At 45.0% G+C, this 14,288-nt stretch overlaps 1 protein-coding gene across 1 annotated transcript in view; it reads left to right on the top strand.

Annotated features, from left to right (window-relative positions):
• Positions 1 to 6,811: 6,811 nt before the first annotated feature.
• The window catches only part of LOC124788375 (ribosome-binding protein 1-like), a 48,606-nt gene continuing 41,129 nt past the window's right edge, over positions 6,812 to 14,288 (top strand). Inside the window, exon 1 of the mRNA XM_047255640.1 lies at positions 6,812 to 6,987. Coding sequence (XP_047111596.1) covers positions 6,812 to 6,987 — 176 coding nt within the window. The remainder of the gene's footprint in view (positions 6,988 to 14,288) is intronic.

Genomic DNA, 14,288 nt, shown 5'->3' with positions numbered 1-14,288 from the left:
AGCCAGCTGGCAAGGAGCGCTGTTCAACATGGGCAGCGTGAGCAAAAGCGTAGGCAGTGCGACCATCAACCAGGGAACCATCAGTGTAGACAGGCTCACAGCCCGGAAATGAGGCGAGGAGCGCAAGAAAACGGCGACGGAGGGCCACAGGCGGAACCGAGTCCTTGGGTCCCTGTGCCAAGTCCAGACGGACAGACGGCCGGGACAAACACCAGGGAGGCGTAGGTGCACGGACCCGGAAGGGAGGCGGAAGAGGGAATGAACCCAATTCCGACAGCAGGGACTGAACGCGGACAGCGACGGAAAGCCCAGACCTAGGTCGCCGTTCGAGCAGATGGAGGACCATGGCAGGGAAAAGCAGGCAACGATTGGGATGGCCTGGCGAGCAATGCACGTGGACAGCATAGTCGGCGAGCAGACGATGGCGGCGAATCCGCAGCGGGGGAACCCCGGCCTCCACCAGTAGACTATCCATGGGGCTCGTACGAAAAGCGCAAGCCGAACCCCACAGTGGTGTATGGGGTCTAACAACTTCAACACTGAGGGTGATGCAGACCCATAGGCCAGGCTCCCATAATCAAGCCGAGACTGCACAAGGGCTCTGTACAATCGCAGCGGCGTGCAGCGATCCGCACCCCAAGACGTGTGGCTAAGGCAGCGGAGGGCGTTGAGGTGCCGCCAGCATTTTCGCTTCAGCTGAGTAATATGAGGAACCCATGTGAGCCGGGCATCAAATACGAGTCCCACGAAGCGGCAGGTGTCCACCACTTCAAGCAGGTGGCCGTCGAGGTAAAGTTCAGGATGAGGGTGGACCGTCCGACGCCTGCAGAAGTGCATAACTCGAGTCTTGGCTGCAGAGAACTGAGAAGCCATGAGTCTGAGCCCATGATGCTGCCTTCCGAACGGCTACCTGCAGCCTGCGTTCGGCGACTCCCGTAGTCGTGGAGCTAAATGAGATGCAGAAGTCGTCGGCATACAAAGACGGAGACACCGACGACCCCACGGCTGAAGCCAGACCATTAATGGCCACTAGAAATAAGGACACACTCAACACCGAGCCCTGCGGGACCCCATTTACCTGTGTATAAGAAGAACTAGAGGCGGCACCGACTTGCACCCGGAAAGAGCGGTGCAATAGAAAGGTTTGAAGAAAAGCCGAAAGCCGACCACGAAGACCCCACTCATACAACATGGCGAGGATGTGATGCCTCCATGCCGTGTCATACACCTTCCGCAGATCGAAAAATACAGCAACGAGATGCTGACGTCGGGCAAAGGCCGTACGGACAGCAGATTCCAGCCGCACCAAATTGTCCACTGCAGACCGGCCCCGACGGAAGCCACCCTGGGATGGAGCGAGGAGACCGCGCGACTCAAGGACCCAACACAAACGCCGCCCCACCATACGTTCGAGCAATTTGCACAAAACGTTGGTGAGGGTAATGGGACGATAGCTGTCCACCGCCAGTGGGTCCGCACTGGGCTTCAAGATGGGGACAATAACACCCTCTCGCCATTGCGACGGGAACACGCCTTCGCTCCAAATGCGGTTAAATACCGCGAGAATGTGTTTCTGGCAGTCCCGGGAGAGATGCTTCAGCATCTGCGCGTGGATGCAGTCCGGTCCTGGTGCTGTATCAGGGCAATCGGCGAGGGCAGCGAGGAATTCCCTCTCGCTGAAAGGAGCATTGTATTTTTCAGAACGACGCGTGTGAAATGAGAACTGCGTCCGCTCGGCTCGCTCCTTGAGAGAGCGAACGGCGGGGGGATAAATTGCAGTAGCCGAGCTCGTCGCAAAGTGCGCGGCAAGGTGTTCAGCAATGGCGGCAGCGTCCGTGCAGACAGCGCCGTCCAAGGAGAGCCCAGGTACACCCATAGGGGTCTGGTATCCATAAATCCGCCGGATCCGGGACCACACGAGCGAGGGGGAGACACGGGAGCCCAAGGAGGAGACATACCGCTCCCAGCACTCCTGCTTACGCCGTGCAATAAGACGGCGGGCCAAGGCACGGAGCCTCTCAAAGGCGATGAGGGTCTCGAGAGACGGTTGCCGCCTATGACGCTGGAGAGCCCGCCGACGGTCGCGAATAGCCTCAGCAATCTCCGGCGACCACCAGGATACAGCCTTCCTCCGAGGGAATCCAGAAGAGCGGGGGATGGCAGCCTCGGCCGCTGAAATGATGGATGTGGTTAAGACACGGACCACCCCGTCAATGTCACCTTGGGGGGAGACTCAATGGTTGCAGCAGAAGTAAAAGCCGGCCAGTCAGCCCTGTGGAGAGCCCAGCGGGGCAGGCGCCCAGAAGAATGACACTGGGGCAGTGACAAATAGATGGGAAAATAGTCACTACCACAGAGGTCAGGATGCACTCGCGTGGGTGACGATAACGTGGCTGCAGCATAAGATGTTCGAATGGAAGCAGGATACAACCGTTCATATTTCTGTTTAGCCTCTCGATAAGTAAGCCGGTCCAGGGTCTTAAATTCCATTATCTTCCGCTCCTTATGAAGAACGGGGCAATCTGGCGAGCATGGAGAGTGGTGCTCCCCACAGTTGACACAGACAGGCGGAGGCGCACATGGAGAATCAGGACGAGAGGGGCGTCCGCAATCTCGACATGTAGCGCTGGATGGGCAACCGGAGGACATATGCCCAAACTTCCAGCACTGGAAGCACCGCATCGGGGGAGGCACGTATGGCTTGACGTCTCAACGGTAAACCATCACCTTGACCTTCTCGGGCAGGACATCACCCTCGAAGGCCACCCGGTGGCCACCCTGTTTGTCTTGGGTCCTCTATGTACACGACGGACAAAATGCACACCACGTCGTTCCAAGTCCGCTCTCAGCTCGTCATCGGATTGCAACAAGAGGTCACGATGGTAAATAATCCCCTGGACCATATTTAAGCTACTGTGGGGAGTGACGGTAACAGGGACGTCACCCAGCTTATCACACAAGAGCAACGTTCGTGACTGGGGGTGGGGAGGACGTCTTGAGGAGGATGGACCCATTCCTCATTTTTGACAACCCCGCCACTTCCCCAAACTTATCCTCCAGGTGTTCCACAAAAAACATAGGCTTCGTCGGAAGAAAGGAGTCAACATCAGTCCTGCTGCAGACAAGGTATTGTGGTACGTAAGGCTCCCGCTTGGCACTAGATCGGCGACCCTCCCATGGCGCAGCCAATGAGGGGAACGTCTGAGGGTCATATTGCGCAGCATCAAAGTCGACTCTACCTCGCTTAGAGACGCTGGTGGCCGTGCGACCACCAGCTTGGTGTGATTTATTTCGCTTCATTGCACCACATCCGCCCAGATGCCGCCTACTCCGAACGAGGGCTCTCCCCAAGGGCGCCAGCCAGCCAAAGCAACGGGTACCTGGCCGATATCCCATTGCCCGGAGTCCCCGTGCCCCAGACAAGATGGGCACATACTCCTTGGCATGCATGGGGAGGAAACAGCTCTGGCATCTGTAGTGCGATCCCTGTGTGGTCAGGGGGCTACCACCAAGAGGGTACATGACGACCCCACCACAACGGACTGGCTACCGTGCTGGATTTTAGGCGCTCAAAGGGTCCACAGTTGTCGTAGGCGCTGAGAAGAAGAGTGCGCACAAGGTGAGAAGGAGACAACCCAGAAGATGTTGGGCGTAGTCCCCCCCACACGACAATAGGTAACATGCAAGGTGGTGGAGCATGATGGGCCAATAGAAAAAACACCACGTAAGGTGTCCTTCCCCAAATGGCACGCACTAACAACAGAAATTTGGAAAAAAAAAGGAGGTCAAACCCAAGAGGGGACCATCACAGAAGGCCGAAACGGTTGAGACTCCTTTTAGTCGCCTCTTACGACAGGCAGGAATACCGAGGGCCTATTCTTACCCCGAACCCGCAGGGGGATCTCTCTCCAGTGGAGAAAGTTAGGAGTATTATGGGCAGCGCCTTCCTAGCAGCTCGGTATTTTGACGATCTAACGCATAATTGGAAAGAATTTGGCTCGATATTCCTCAGGAGGACTCTATCGTCCCATGCCACGCTGAATAACTTCGCATAACGCCAGAGGTGTACTAACGCGTTACTGACTTGCTCAGTTTGCGAAACTCTTTCTCTCCAATAAATTACGGAATTTTTCTGAATTTGTAATTATTAGCTTGTCTGTAGACGGCGTAACTCCATAGTCATCACGTGAAAAAAATGGCAGGGACCCTCTCTCAGCCAATGGGAGCCCCAATCGACCAATGTGGATCAAGTACCTTTCCCCATTATCATCTGTCATAACTAGCTCAACTGCCCATAGCCCTTTTCATTCGAGGTCTGAGCATCACGTGATAGAGGTGCAGATTTGGTATAAGCAATATCAGATTATCAATAGTAATTCTTTTTCTATAGGTACAGCTGAACTGGATGAGCCCAGTCAGTTGTACTCTGTAGTGAAAGGGTTTCTAATTTATAACATTCTTCCGCAATTTTTCTTAATTTCCCATATTTTTGGTATCTTCCCCAATTTTACGCACTTTTGGCCAATTTTCGTAATTTTTTTCGGGCTTCCCAAAATTATAATTATTGTGTCGAATCACACAAGATCCACCCCACTGTTCCGACGTCGGGTCAATGTCTTCATGCCCTCAGGCGATCACAACGAAGCATAGGTCTTATTTATTTATCATTGCTAAGTCACCACTCCATCACTAACGTGTGTGTGCGCGCGCGTGCTCGTTTTTGGGATGTCATGGTGTATGTGTTAGAAACTAATGTATTGGTAGAAATTATGTCATAGCAATTTGTATAAGTGATACAGATGTCTAACCAAATATGTAACATAAGAAATACCACACTCCAATAAACAAACCCCTTCCAAACCACCACTACATTACTATATTGTGTGACGACATAATAAAATACCGACGCCACCAACGGAAGATACTGTTTGAGACGCTGTACAGCGCTATCAAATACGCACCTAGAGATACAACCGTCCAATTACTGAAACCACCTCAGCGAACATCAGTTCGCTGACGGTAGCCTACCCCTTTGACTGCAAACTGTGGATGGATAGCCGCGGAAACTGCTGCTTGGAATATGACCACGGACATGCGGAGCAACTGCTGAGAACGTTGGGGTGCAGTCATCCCCAGTCTGGTGGCTCACACTGCTGCCGTATCAGTTTTGGCCGAAAAGTCTCCTGCCCGCTGTAATACAAAAGCAAACAGATTCCAACACGTCGGTGTAAATTCAAAGAACGCTACAAATACACACCTGGATGACGAGGATCTCCTCCCCTGTGTTCACTGGATAATGCCAGCAGGGTACCGAACTCCCTGTGCGGTCACGGCCACAGAGTCGCGAATGGGAGAGCACTGCATGTCTGCCTAACACTACACCAGACCGTCTCCCCAAATGTGGTGGAGAAATTTGCGCTATTTAAACAATACGTATCTGTGCACACGCAAGAGACCTAGTGGCTGCCACAAATAGCACTCAGTCACTGGGGGAGAGGACAGTCCGCCACAGAAAACCTGTCGTAATGTACCGACGCCCTTGCAGATAAATATTGCTAACAAATTTAGCGCCGAGTACTCCCTTTCCCAACCCCTTTTCTCTAGACCAGTCAGAAACAGGCTTGCTCTGCTACCGCCTACCATCATTCTTTTAAAACCTCTGTGGGCTACTGCCATTGTTGTGTCCATTTTCCATTTTATATGGCTTTATGACAGATGGATTACATATACAGGTTCTTTTACACAATCTGGTGATGCTACAAAAGGGTGAAATGCATCGTCGATGTTAAATAATTTCGCATTCCAGTTTGTTGTTATGCTGAAATTGCATGGGTGACTCCATTTTCAGCCAGGTGGGCCCCCATGTTGAGTGAAGATATGTGATTACGCTGTCTAAACAAAGTAAACCCTGCAATATTGTTTGTATATGCGGCGGAAAACCAGAGTTTGATCCTTGCTACTAACATTATTTGACTGATCCATAGAAATACAAAGACACACGCTGGACAGCTAGTACATTGTGGTATTTAAACATTTCTACAAAAATTTATCTGTGCATGAATATAATGAGTTGTATTCTCCAACAGTTTATTGAACTTAACTTCTTCTACAATACAATAGCTGGCTGTACAATAGATGTACATCGATCGAGTCAGATGTGGTTCCTCTCAGGCGACTGGTACTTCGATCGGCGGTGCAGTACAGCGACTTCGGTGATACCTTCTCGGAGACTCTGCTACAGCGGTTGCCATTATCAGTGGACGAAGACTGGTCTTCCTTCGACTGGCCGGGCCTATATAGTGAGCTGGAGCCAATAGAAACCCTGTGCAGGAATCCGTGGCTGGCTATCTCGCGGTGACCTCTGCAAGGAAAGGTTCCTATTAATCGACTGGAATCTTTGGCGTGTTTACCTGATGTCTTCGGCTGTTGGTTTGTTTCCCTCATAGCGTGGCTGTTATGCGGTGCTGCCTGCCATTTAGAGGAACCCGATGGCAGACAGGACACACCACTCTTCCTGGGGGGTGGGGGGGGAGGGAGAGGAGGGCGACATCGTCCTGCTTGGCCTTGGCGGCCTCGTGGAGGAGGCGGTGAAAACTCGCCCCTGCAGAGTAGGGCGCGGCGCGGTGGGCCAGACGGGCGGAGCTGCGTTGCGGAAGATACGGGGAAGCCGGCCGCGACGGCGCCACGGGCATAGGTTCGTCGACGTCCGCGGGATGCTTCCCGGAAAATGGACTGCGAGGGCGTCGCTAGCTAGGCTGCGACACCGGCGGCGGTGGTGCCAAGGGCACGGGGGCATCGTCAACGATGGTGGATGGCGCAGCCGGTCGGGCCGGTGCAGGAGCCGGTGGAGCCAGCAGCCGCTGTGGAGACGACGGCTGTTGCTGCTGGACGGGGTCTGGCGGCCCTGCACGCCGACCACGGGTGGAAGGGAGCGCATCCGGGCGGCTGGAAAAAGGCGGCGGAGCTGTTTGCTGGAAAGAAGAGGCGGTCGGGAAACCGTGATACCAGCGCCTGAGTTGGTTGCGGTGGCGGCGGACCACTTTGTCAGCGATGCAGACATCAAAAAGCTGATGGCCTTGCGGCGAGACGATCACCCCCTGAATCCATCCAGCTCTCGGTGTGGTGTTACGACGTATTTAGGTTTGCGTTTGGTATATGTATGACCATGTGCAGACTTCGTCACCTACGTCAGTTACAACCCACTTCAAAAATGATTTATATGCCTTTTAAATTTTCATAGAATGGTTCTTGAACGAAACTGTAAAACATCAGTTGAGTCGTGTGCAGAGAATTACATCACTTGGGCCAATTGGTTTTCGTAATTTTTTCGAATTTAAAGCTCGTTTGTTTCTCCTCAGAAAATTATATCGACACACGTTATCTTGATCTAATCGATATCAGAATCACACATTAAATAAACTTTTTAGACTCAAAGTTTCAGCCAACGCTGTCTGAATCAATAATCTTGTCAAATATATTATTAATCCGTTCACATAACTCTTCATAAATAAATCTTCAAGACACGTGTTTCAACTTTAGTAGCATACACTATTTTATTAGCTTCCTACACATACAGATGTGAACTTGAGCGTTGACAGACAGTGACTAACATCTCAATAAGATTAAGATCTATTTGATGTCATTGTTGTACAAAAAGAGTATAAAAATTCATTTTTAATTTTTTAGAAACGACGCAACAACTCGGTTCCAGGATCTTCTGTTGCTCCTTGGCTGTCGACCCGCGACGTATAGCGGCCAGCAATTTCCTCTCTGGTCGCGGCAACGAAGATGCTGTCCCCGTTCGTTGCGCCGATCTCTCCGTACATGAAACACATAAAAAAAATACAAAACTTTTAGATAATTCACATCTATTATAAATAATAAGAAAACACATAAGCAAAACTAAATTAAACTTATAGTCACCTGCAAACTGGGCTGACTTGGTGGATGGGTGACGTTTAATTTCGTCCCACTACATACCCCACCCACAAGCTCAGTTTGTCAGGTTTTAACCGAAATTAAAACTTTTCAATATACAATATTTAACTGTTAATACATTTTTCCTCACATTTTACGTAACCTAGAGTCCTTGCTATTAGAGAGATTTAATCCTTTTAATACGATATCGTTGTGACTATTTGTCATTTACTCTTAATTGTGCTCTTATGGTAATTCGTAACCGAATATAGGGAGATTGCTCCTCTTCAGTTAGTAGTTGCTAATAAATACTAATTTAGTACGTTCTTTAACGTTGTACATTAGGACAGAGCGTTCAAATTGTGATAGATTAGTTTCAGTTTCATTTATTTACTAGAGTTATTCTTTTCAAGAATGTATATTACTAATAAGTTTCTCACAATAACTAATAGTACTATTTACTTTACGTCATTCTCTTCCCTAATGCCTTATTTATGCCTGAGGTCAAGAAGAAATCAAGCAAAACTTTCTTTAGAATCTCGGCACGGCTTTCTTTACCTTCGGACACCTTGTTGGGTAATGGCCATTTATTTAGGAGAAACAAGCGAGAGAGCCCCGTTTGGTGTGTTCTATATTAACACTATTGCAAACCTCTATTAAAGGCACTCTGCTATGTTCTCGTGAGCCATATAGCTCTGGACGCCCATGGTCCCTAAAACTATTAACCATCCCCTTTGGTTCCTACTATCCGAGTAAATTTAAAATATGCAAAATTCCTTTTGACCTAAGAGCAAAGTTTCCTCCATATAAATCCCCCTTTTTGGTTATCTTTCTCTTTTTGAAGTACCAGTAGATTATTGCAGAACACTTGTTTAAGCTTTCTGTTCTATTCTTTAAAATAATACGTAACTATCACGAAAAACTTCACATGAATAAACTATGAACGCTCTTCCGTATGTAACATATACTAAATATTAACTTATTTAGGAATGAAGAGTTTCATTTGATCAACACTATATAATCCTTTAATTACACCTGATGAAGGTTCCATAAGGAGTAATGCTTTGGGATGTACAATCTTATGTACAACATATGGACCTTCAAAGATAAAGAAGAATTTTCTACATTCCTTATCGATCTTAGAACTTTTAGGATGAGATCGTACTAACACAAGATCTCCTACCTGAAATGAGGGTTCTATAGCCTGTTGATTATAGCTTTTAATTCTCCGTTCGGCATTTTTTACAATCTGTTCGCAAACTTTTTCGTCTGGGATACATTGTTGGATCTCATTTACTGGTGGCCAAGGTAAAGCAGCTAGTAAAGGCTCACCTATAATTCGTTTGCCTAAAATTTCTATAGGTGATAATCCCGTCGCTAGGTGAGGCAATTCATTTAATATCTTTTCGAATTCAGGCATTAGTTTGGCCCACCGAGTATGTTTATGTGCACAATAAGTTCTACATAATCGTCCTAATTCTTTCATGACTCTTTCTACTAAATTACTTTGAGGGTGATATTTCGAAATTAAGATATGTTTGATTCCATATTGTCTTATCATATCTTGAAATCTTTGACTAATAAAGGCACTACCGTTGTCAGACATAAGTCGTTTAGGAATGCCCCAGTTAACAAAGTAATTTCGGGTGAGGCAGCGTATAACGTTTGCTGTATTCGCTCGTTTCAAAGTATACAGTTTCACATGTTTGGACCAACATTCCATTACAACAAACACATATGTTAATCCTCCTGAACTACGAGGCAGAGGGCCGAAAAAATCTAATGATAGTAGATCCCACAAACCTCGAGGAATTACAGCATATAATTTATAACGCTTGGATTTGTTATTAACTTTAACCTTTTGACAGGTTTCACAAGCCCTAATAATACTTCTCACAATACGTGACATATTTTTGAAATAATAATACTTCATTAGATGTTTAATACATTTATGAATTCCAAAATGCCCGTAACCTTCATGAATATAAGTAATTAACTCGTCCACAACAGTTTCCGGAATGCAGATTTTCCATCTCTGGTGTTCCCTCTGTGCTTTCCAATACAACAAGTCGTTAAAATATAACCACACACCCCGGGTGTTAACTGTTTCGTCCCCATTATTAAGGTTTTGTATAAGGTCCCTATATTGATCGTCATTTCTTTGATTGCATCTAACAGCAGTTACTATCCGTTTAACCTTACGTTCGTTCTCCTTAGTTAAAAGGAAATAAACATGATAATTTGTTCCTGGTTCTTCTGCAATATTAATATTCTCCATTCCTACGGGAAGCCTTGACAAAGCATCTGAAATTACATTCTGAGATCCTTTTATATACCTAATTTCGTACTGAAATTCTTGCAAGTATAATACCCAACGTAATAGCCTACGGTGCAGTAACCGGCAATTGTTCAAAAAGATTAAAGCCTGATGATCAGTATATACAATTGTTTTTCTTCCCATTAATAATCCTCTAAATCGTTGAAAACCCCATACCACTGCGAGAGCTTCCTTCTCGGATACAAAATAATTTCTTTCATGTTTATTTAAAGTTCGACTAGCGAATCCAATAGGCCGATATAATCCCTCTTCATTGGTCAGATCACCTTGGAATATTACACAAGACACACCATAATCAGAGGCATCCGTACACATACCAAAGTCCTGATCGAAATCTGGGTGCTATAGCATTTTGGCTTTGGTTAACGCTCCTTTTACCTTATTAAAAACTTCCTCTTCCTTTTGTCCCCAGAGCCATACTGACTTCTCTTTCAATAAATCTAGTAATGTAGGATTAACAATATCCTGCCCTGGAAGAAATCTTCTCAGAAATCCTACCATTCCTAAGAATGATTTCAATTGTTTCCGATTTCTAGGACTCGGGCATCGAGCAATAGCTTCAATACGTGCTGGGTCTGGCCTAATACCTTTACTGTCCACTATATGCCCCAAAAATCTCACTTCCTCCTTTCCGAAGTAAGACTTAGATAATTTTAAAGTAATTCCTCTGTCAATTAAACGGTTAAACAATTCCCGTAATATCGTTACGTGTTCTTCCCACGTTTTAGTAGCTACCAAAATATCATCTACATATAAAATAATCTTTTGTAACAATTGCTGACCCAAAGCAGAATCTAATGCCCTAATGAAAGTTGACACTGATATATTAAGTCCAAAAGGTAAAACTTGGAACTGATATGATCTGCCTTCAAAAAGAAAAGCCGTATATTGCCGTGAATCCGGGTGTAATGTTACTTGATGGTAGCCAGAGGTTAGATCCATTGTACTCATATAACGAGAACCAGCGATCTTAAGAAGTACGTCCTCCATAGGAATAGGTCTGTCTCTTTCCATCTCTATAATTTTATTTAATTCACGGGCATCCAGAACCAGTCGTACCCCACCAGTAGCTTTCTTAACTACCCACAACGGACTGTTAAAAGCGCTACCTGATCGTTCGATAATGTTTTGTTCTAGCATCTTATTTATTTCTCTACTAGCCGCTTCTTTGAATTGTACTGGAATAGGATAAGGTTTCTTAAAGAATGGTTTCTTATCTTTAATCTTAAGTTTACAAACGTAATCTTTAATTCTCCCCGGTTCATCTGAGAAGACGGCTCTAAATTCTAACATCAAAGATTCCAACTCTTCCTTTTCTTGCTCGGATAGACAATTCGTAGATAAACATTTTTCTTTCACTTCGGTTTCGATACTATTACTAGCCTGACATTGGTATACTGCATACCCAAGATCACTAAAATCTGTTAATAGATTCATGGTCGGTGCGTACCTAATCTGTAAGGATTCGTAGCAATTTTCAGGTACTTGACTATTAGGGAACCTCACTTTAAAAGTACATGCCTCCTTATGGATGGTTAAGGAAGAATCTTTAAAATCTAATATAGCTTTATATTTACACAGCCAATCTATACCTAAAATTATGGCCACATTTAAGTTGGCTACGACGAGTACAGAGTGAGCAATTAATTGTTTAGCAATTTCAAAAGTTACATAAACTTCTTCAGTAATATTTTGACTTCTTTTACCAGTAACTCCTATAATTTTCACCCCAGTTACAGGTAAAGTCGGGAAATTCCAATATTTCCTTTTAAGCTGAAATAATTCTTTGGATAAAATACTTACTTCACTACCCGAATCAACTATAATATTTACTTCGGTATCTTTAATATAACCTTTAATAACGGGTTTATATGTTACATTCTCCCTTATCTGATTGTCTTCCTGAAGTAAATCTTGTTGCCAGTCACCGTCCTTTTGGCAGCTTAATGATAAATTGCAATTGGGTCTTGTATAATCTTGACCAATAGTTCCCTTTAGTTGACCCGTACTAAAGGACTTTACTAGTTTTCCGAACGTTCTATGATGACGTCACCTACCACTTGACCTTCATTAATTACTTGAGGATGATTTATCTCATGATCGTTATTGTGTAGTTTCCGCATTTTAGAGTTATTACCACGATTTTGTTGGCTCTCTTTATCTTTAGATTGACGTTTTATATAACAGAACCGGCTATGATTGTTGTTATTAGCTTTTCGTGGTTCTGAATTATTATTATTATTTCGAGGATTGTCATTTCTACCAAATCTAAACTTCTCGTCTTCCCTTTCTCTATTAAGTATATCTAACTGCTCTAAATATCCTAACAATTCGCACGGCTGTGACCATTCTCTTTCTATCATTCTTTCCTTTACGTAATACGGTAACCTACTAATTAGTACTCGTATTAAATGACTTTCAATAATTGGTTCTTCAATTAATTTAGCACGGTTTAAATGCCATTCAAAATAATTCCTATAACCTCCCCACCGTTTAGAATATGGAGGAGGGTCTAACAACTCTAAAGTTAAGTGTTGTTGTTTTCCTCTTGACCAATAATTTTGTTTAAACTGCTTAACAAAATCATCCCAATCCCTGAATTCAGTTCTATGCAGTACTGCCCACTCCGCAGCTTCTGCTTCTAAATGTCCTATTACAAATTGAATGCGTTTTTCATTACTCCATTTAGGAGATAGTGATGTTTCAAAAGCTTTTATAAAGATTATAGGGTGCAGTTCGCCTCCTGGTTTGAATACAGGAAATCGACTTGCTACATTTGAATTTGTTGTTATGTCATCCAGACATTCTGCGAGAGAAATAGTCGGATTTTGTTTAGATTGCAGAGACGGAGTTGCATCGGATTGGCTTGCCGTGACTGCTTTATTCATATTGTTGTCGTCCGAGCTAGCAAATTTGATGCGACTGTTGTCTCTGTTTACGTTATTACCTCTGCTACCTGAAATGTTCTCGTTATTATCTAATTCCGATAACCGTTTAGTAATTTCCTGTATCCGCATTTCTGTATTGGATACGCGATTAGCTAATATCGATTCTTCACTGTGTTCACGATGTGAACGCTCTGTACCTTCGTCAATATTATTATCTTTGGCAGTCTCAAGATTACTGCATATCTCAGTAATTAAAAATTTCATGTTTTCGATTTCGGTATGGTCCTTTTCTACTTGATGAGTTAATGTCTCTAATTCTACATTATCTATTGAAGAAATCTCTACAGGTTTGGTAGAGACCTCTTTAATAGATTTCAATAATTCTCTGCGAACAGTTTCTGTTTGCATAGAAAATTCATCTCGTAACATATCGTTACTTTTCTGTATTTCATTTACAACTAAGATATTGACACTATCTAGTCTCTCGGATAAGTCAGTAATATCGTGTCGCATGCGAGCTTTTTCCTCGCGCGATTCCTGGATATGTTCTTCTAACCTTTTACAATTATCAGCAATCTTATTACTAAGTCCTACTAGTTTTTCCTGCATTTCAACTTTAGAAGACTCTATTTTACCACTTAATTCTCGACTGGTTTCATTAAGATATTCCTGTAACCTGTCTGTCGATTTTGTTAGCTCCCCTTTAAGTTCCTCTTTTAATCTAGCAGCAGATTCTTCGTTAGATTGTTTTAATTTAGCGATCGCCCTAAAAAGGGCTCTCATGCTCCTATTGGACATAGATTGCTCTTCGTCTGACATTTCACTTCCCGACATTATTGTAAAATATTAACTATTTACACACGCAGACTTGGAATCAACAACCCTATAAAAGCACACTTCCTATGTACAACACTCCACTTCCAACTTGAAACAAACTCACCGGACACTAATATTGTAATTTGTAGTTCTCGATGATCAGTGTGCTGCTATGGGCTGCAGATGTAACAGCCGTCGATGCAGCCGCTGAGATGCTGCGACCCCGCTTCCGCAACCGGCAGGACGCTGAGTCGAACACCGGAAACGTCGCTAGCTGCAACCACGCGCGGCACCGCCGTAGACAGGCGAAGCCCTCAGCAACACCTCTA

The sequence above is a fragment of the Schistocerca piceifrons genome, chromosome 3 (genome assembly GCF_021461385.2).
Source record: "Schistocerca piceifrons isolate TAMUIC-IGC-003096 chromosome 3, iqSchPice1.1, whole genome shotgun sequence".
In the NCBI taxonomy this organism is placed as follows: domain Eukaryota; kingdom Metazoa; phylum Arthropoda; class Insecta; order Orthoptera; family Acrididae; genus Schistocerca; species Schistocerca piceifrons.
This window is presented reverse-complemented; position numbering and strand designations above follow the sequence as displayed.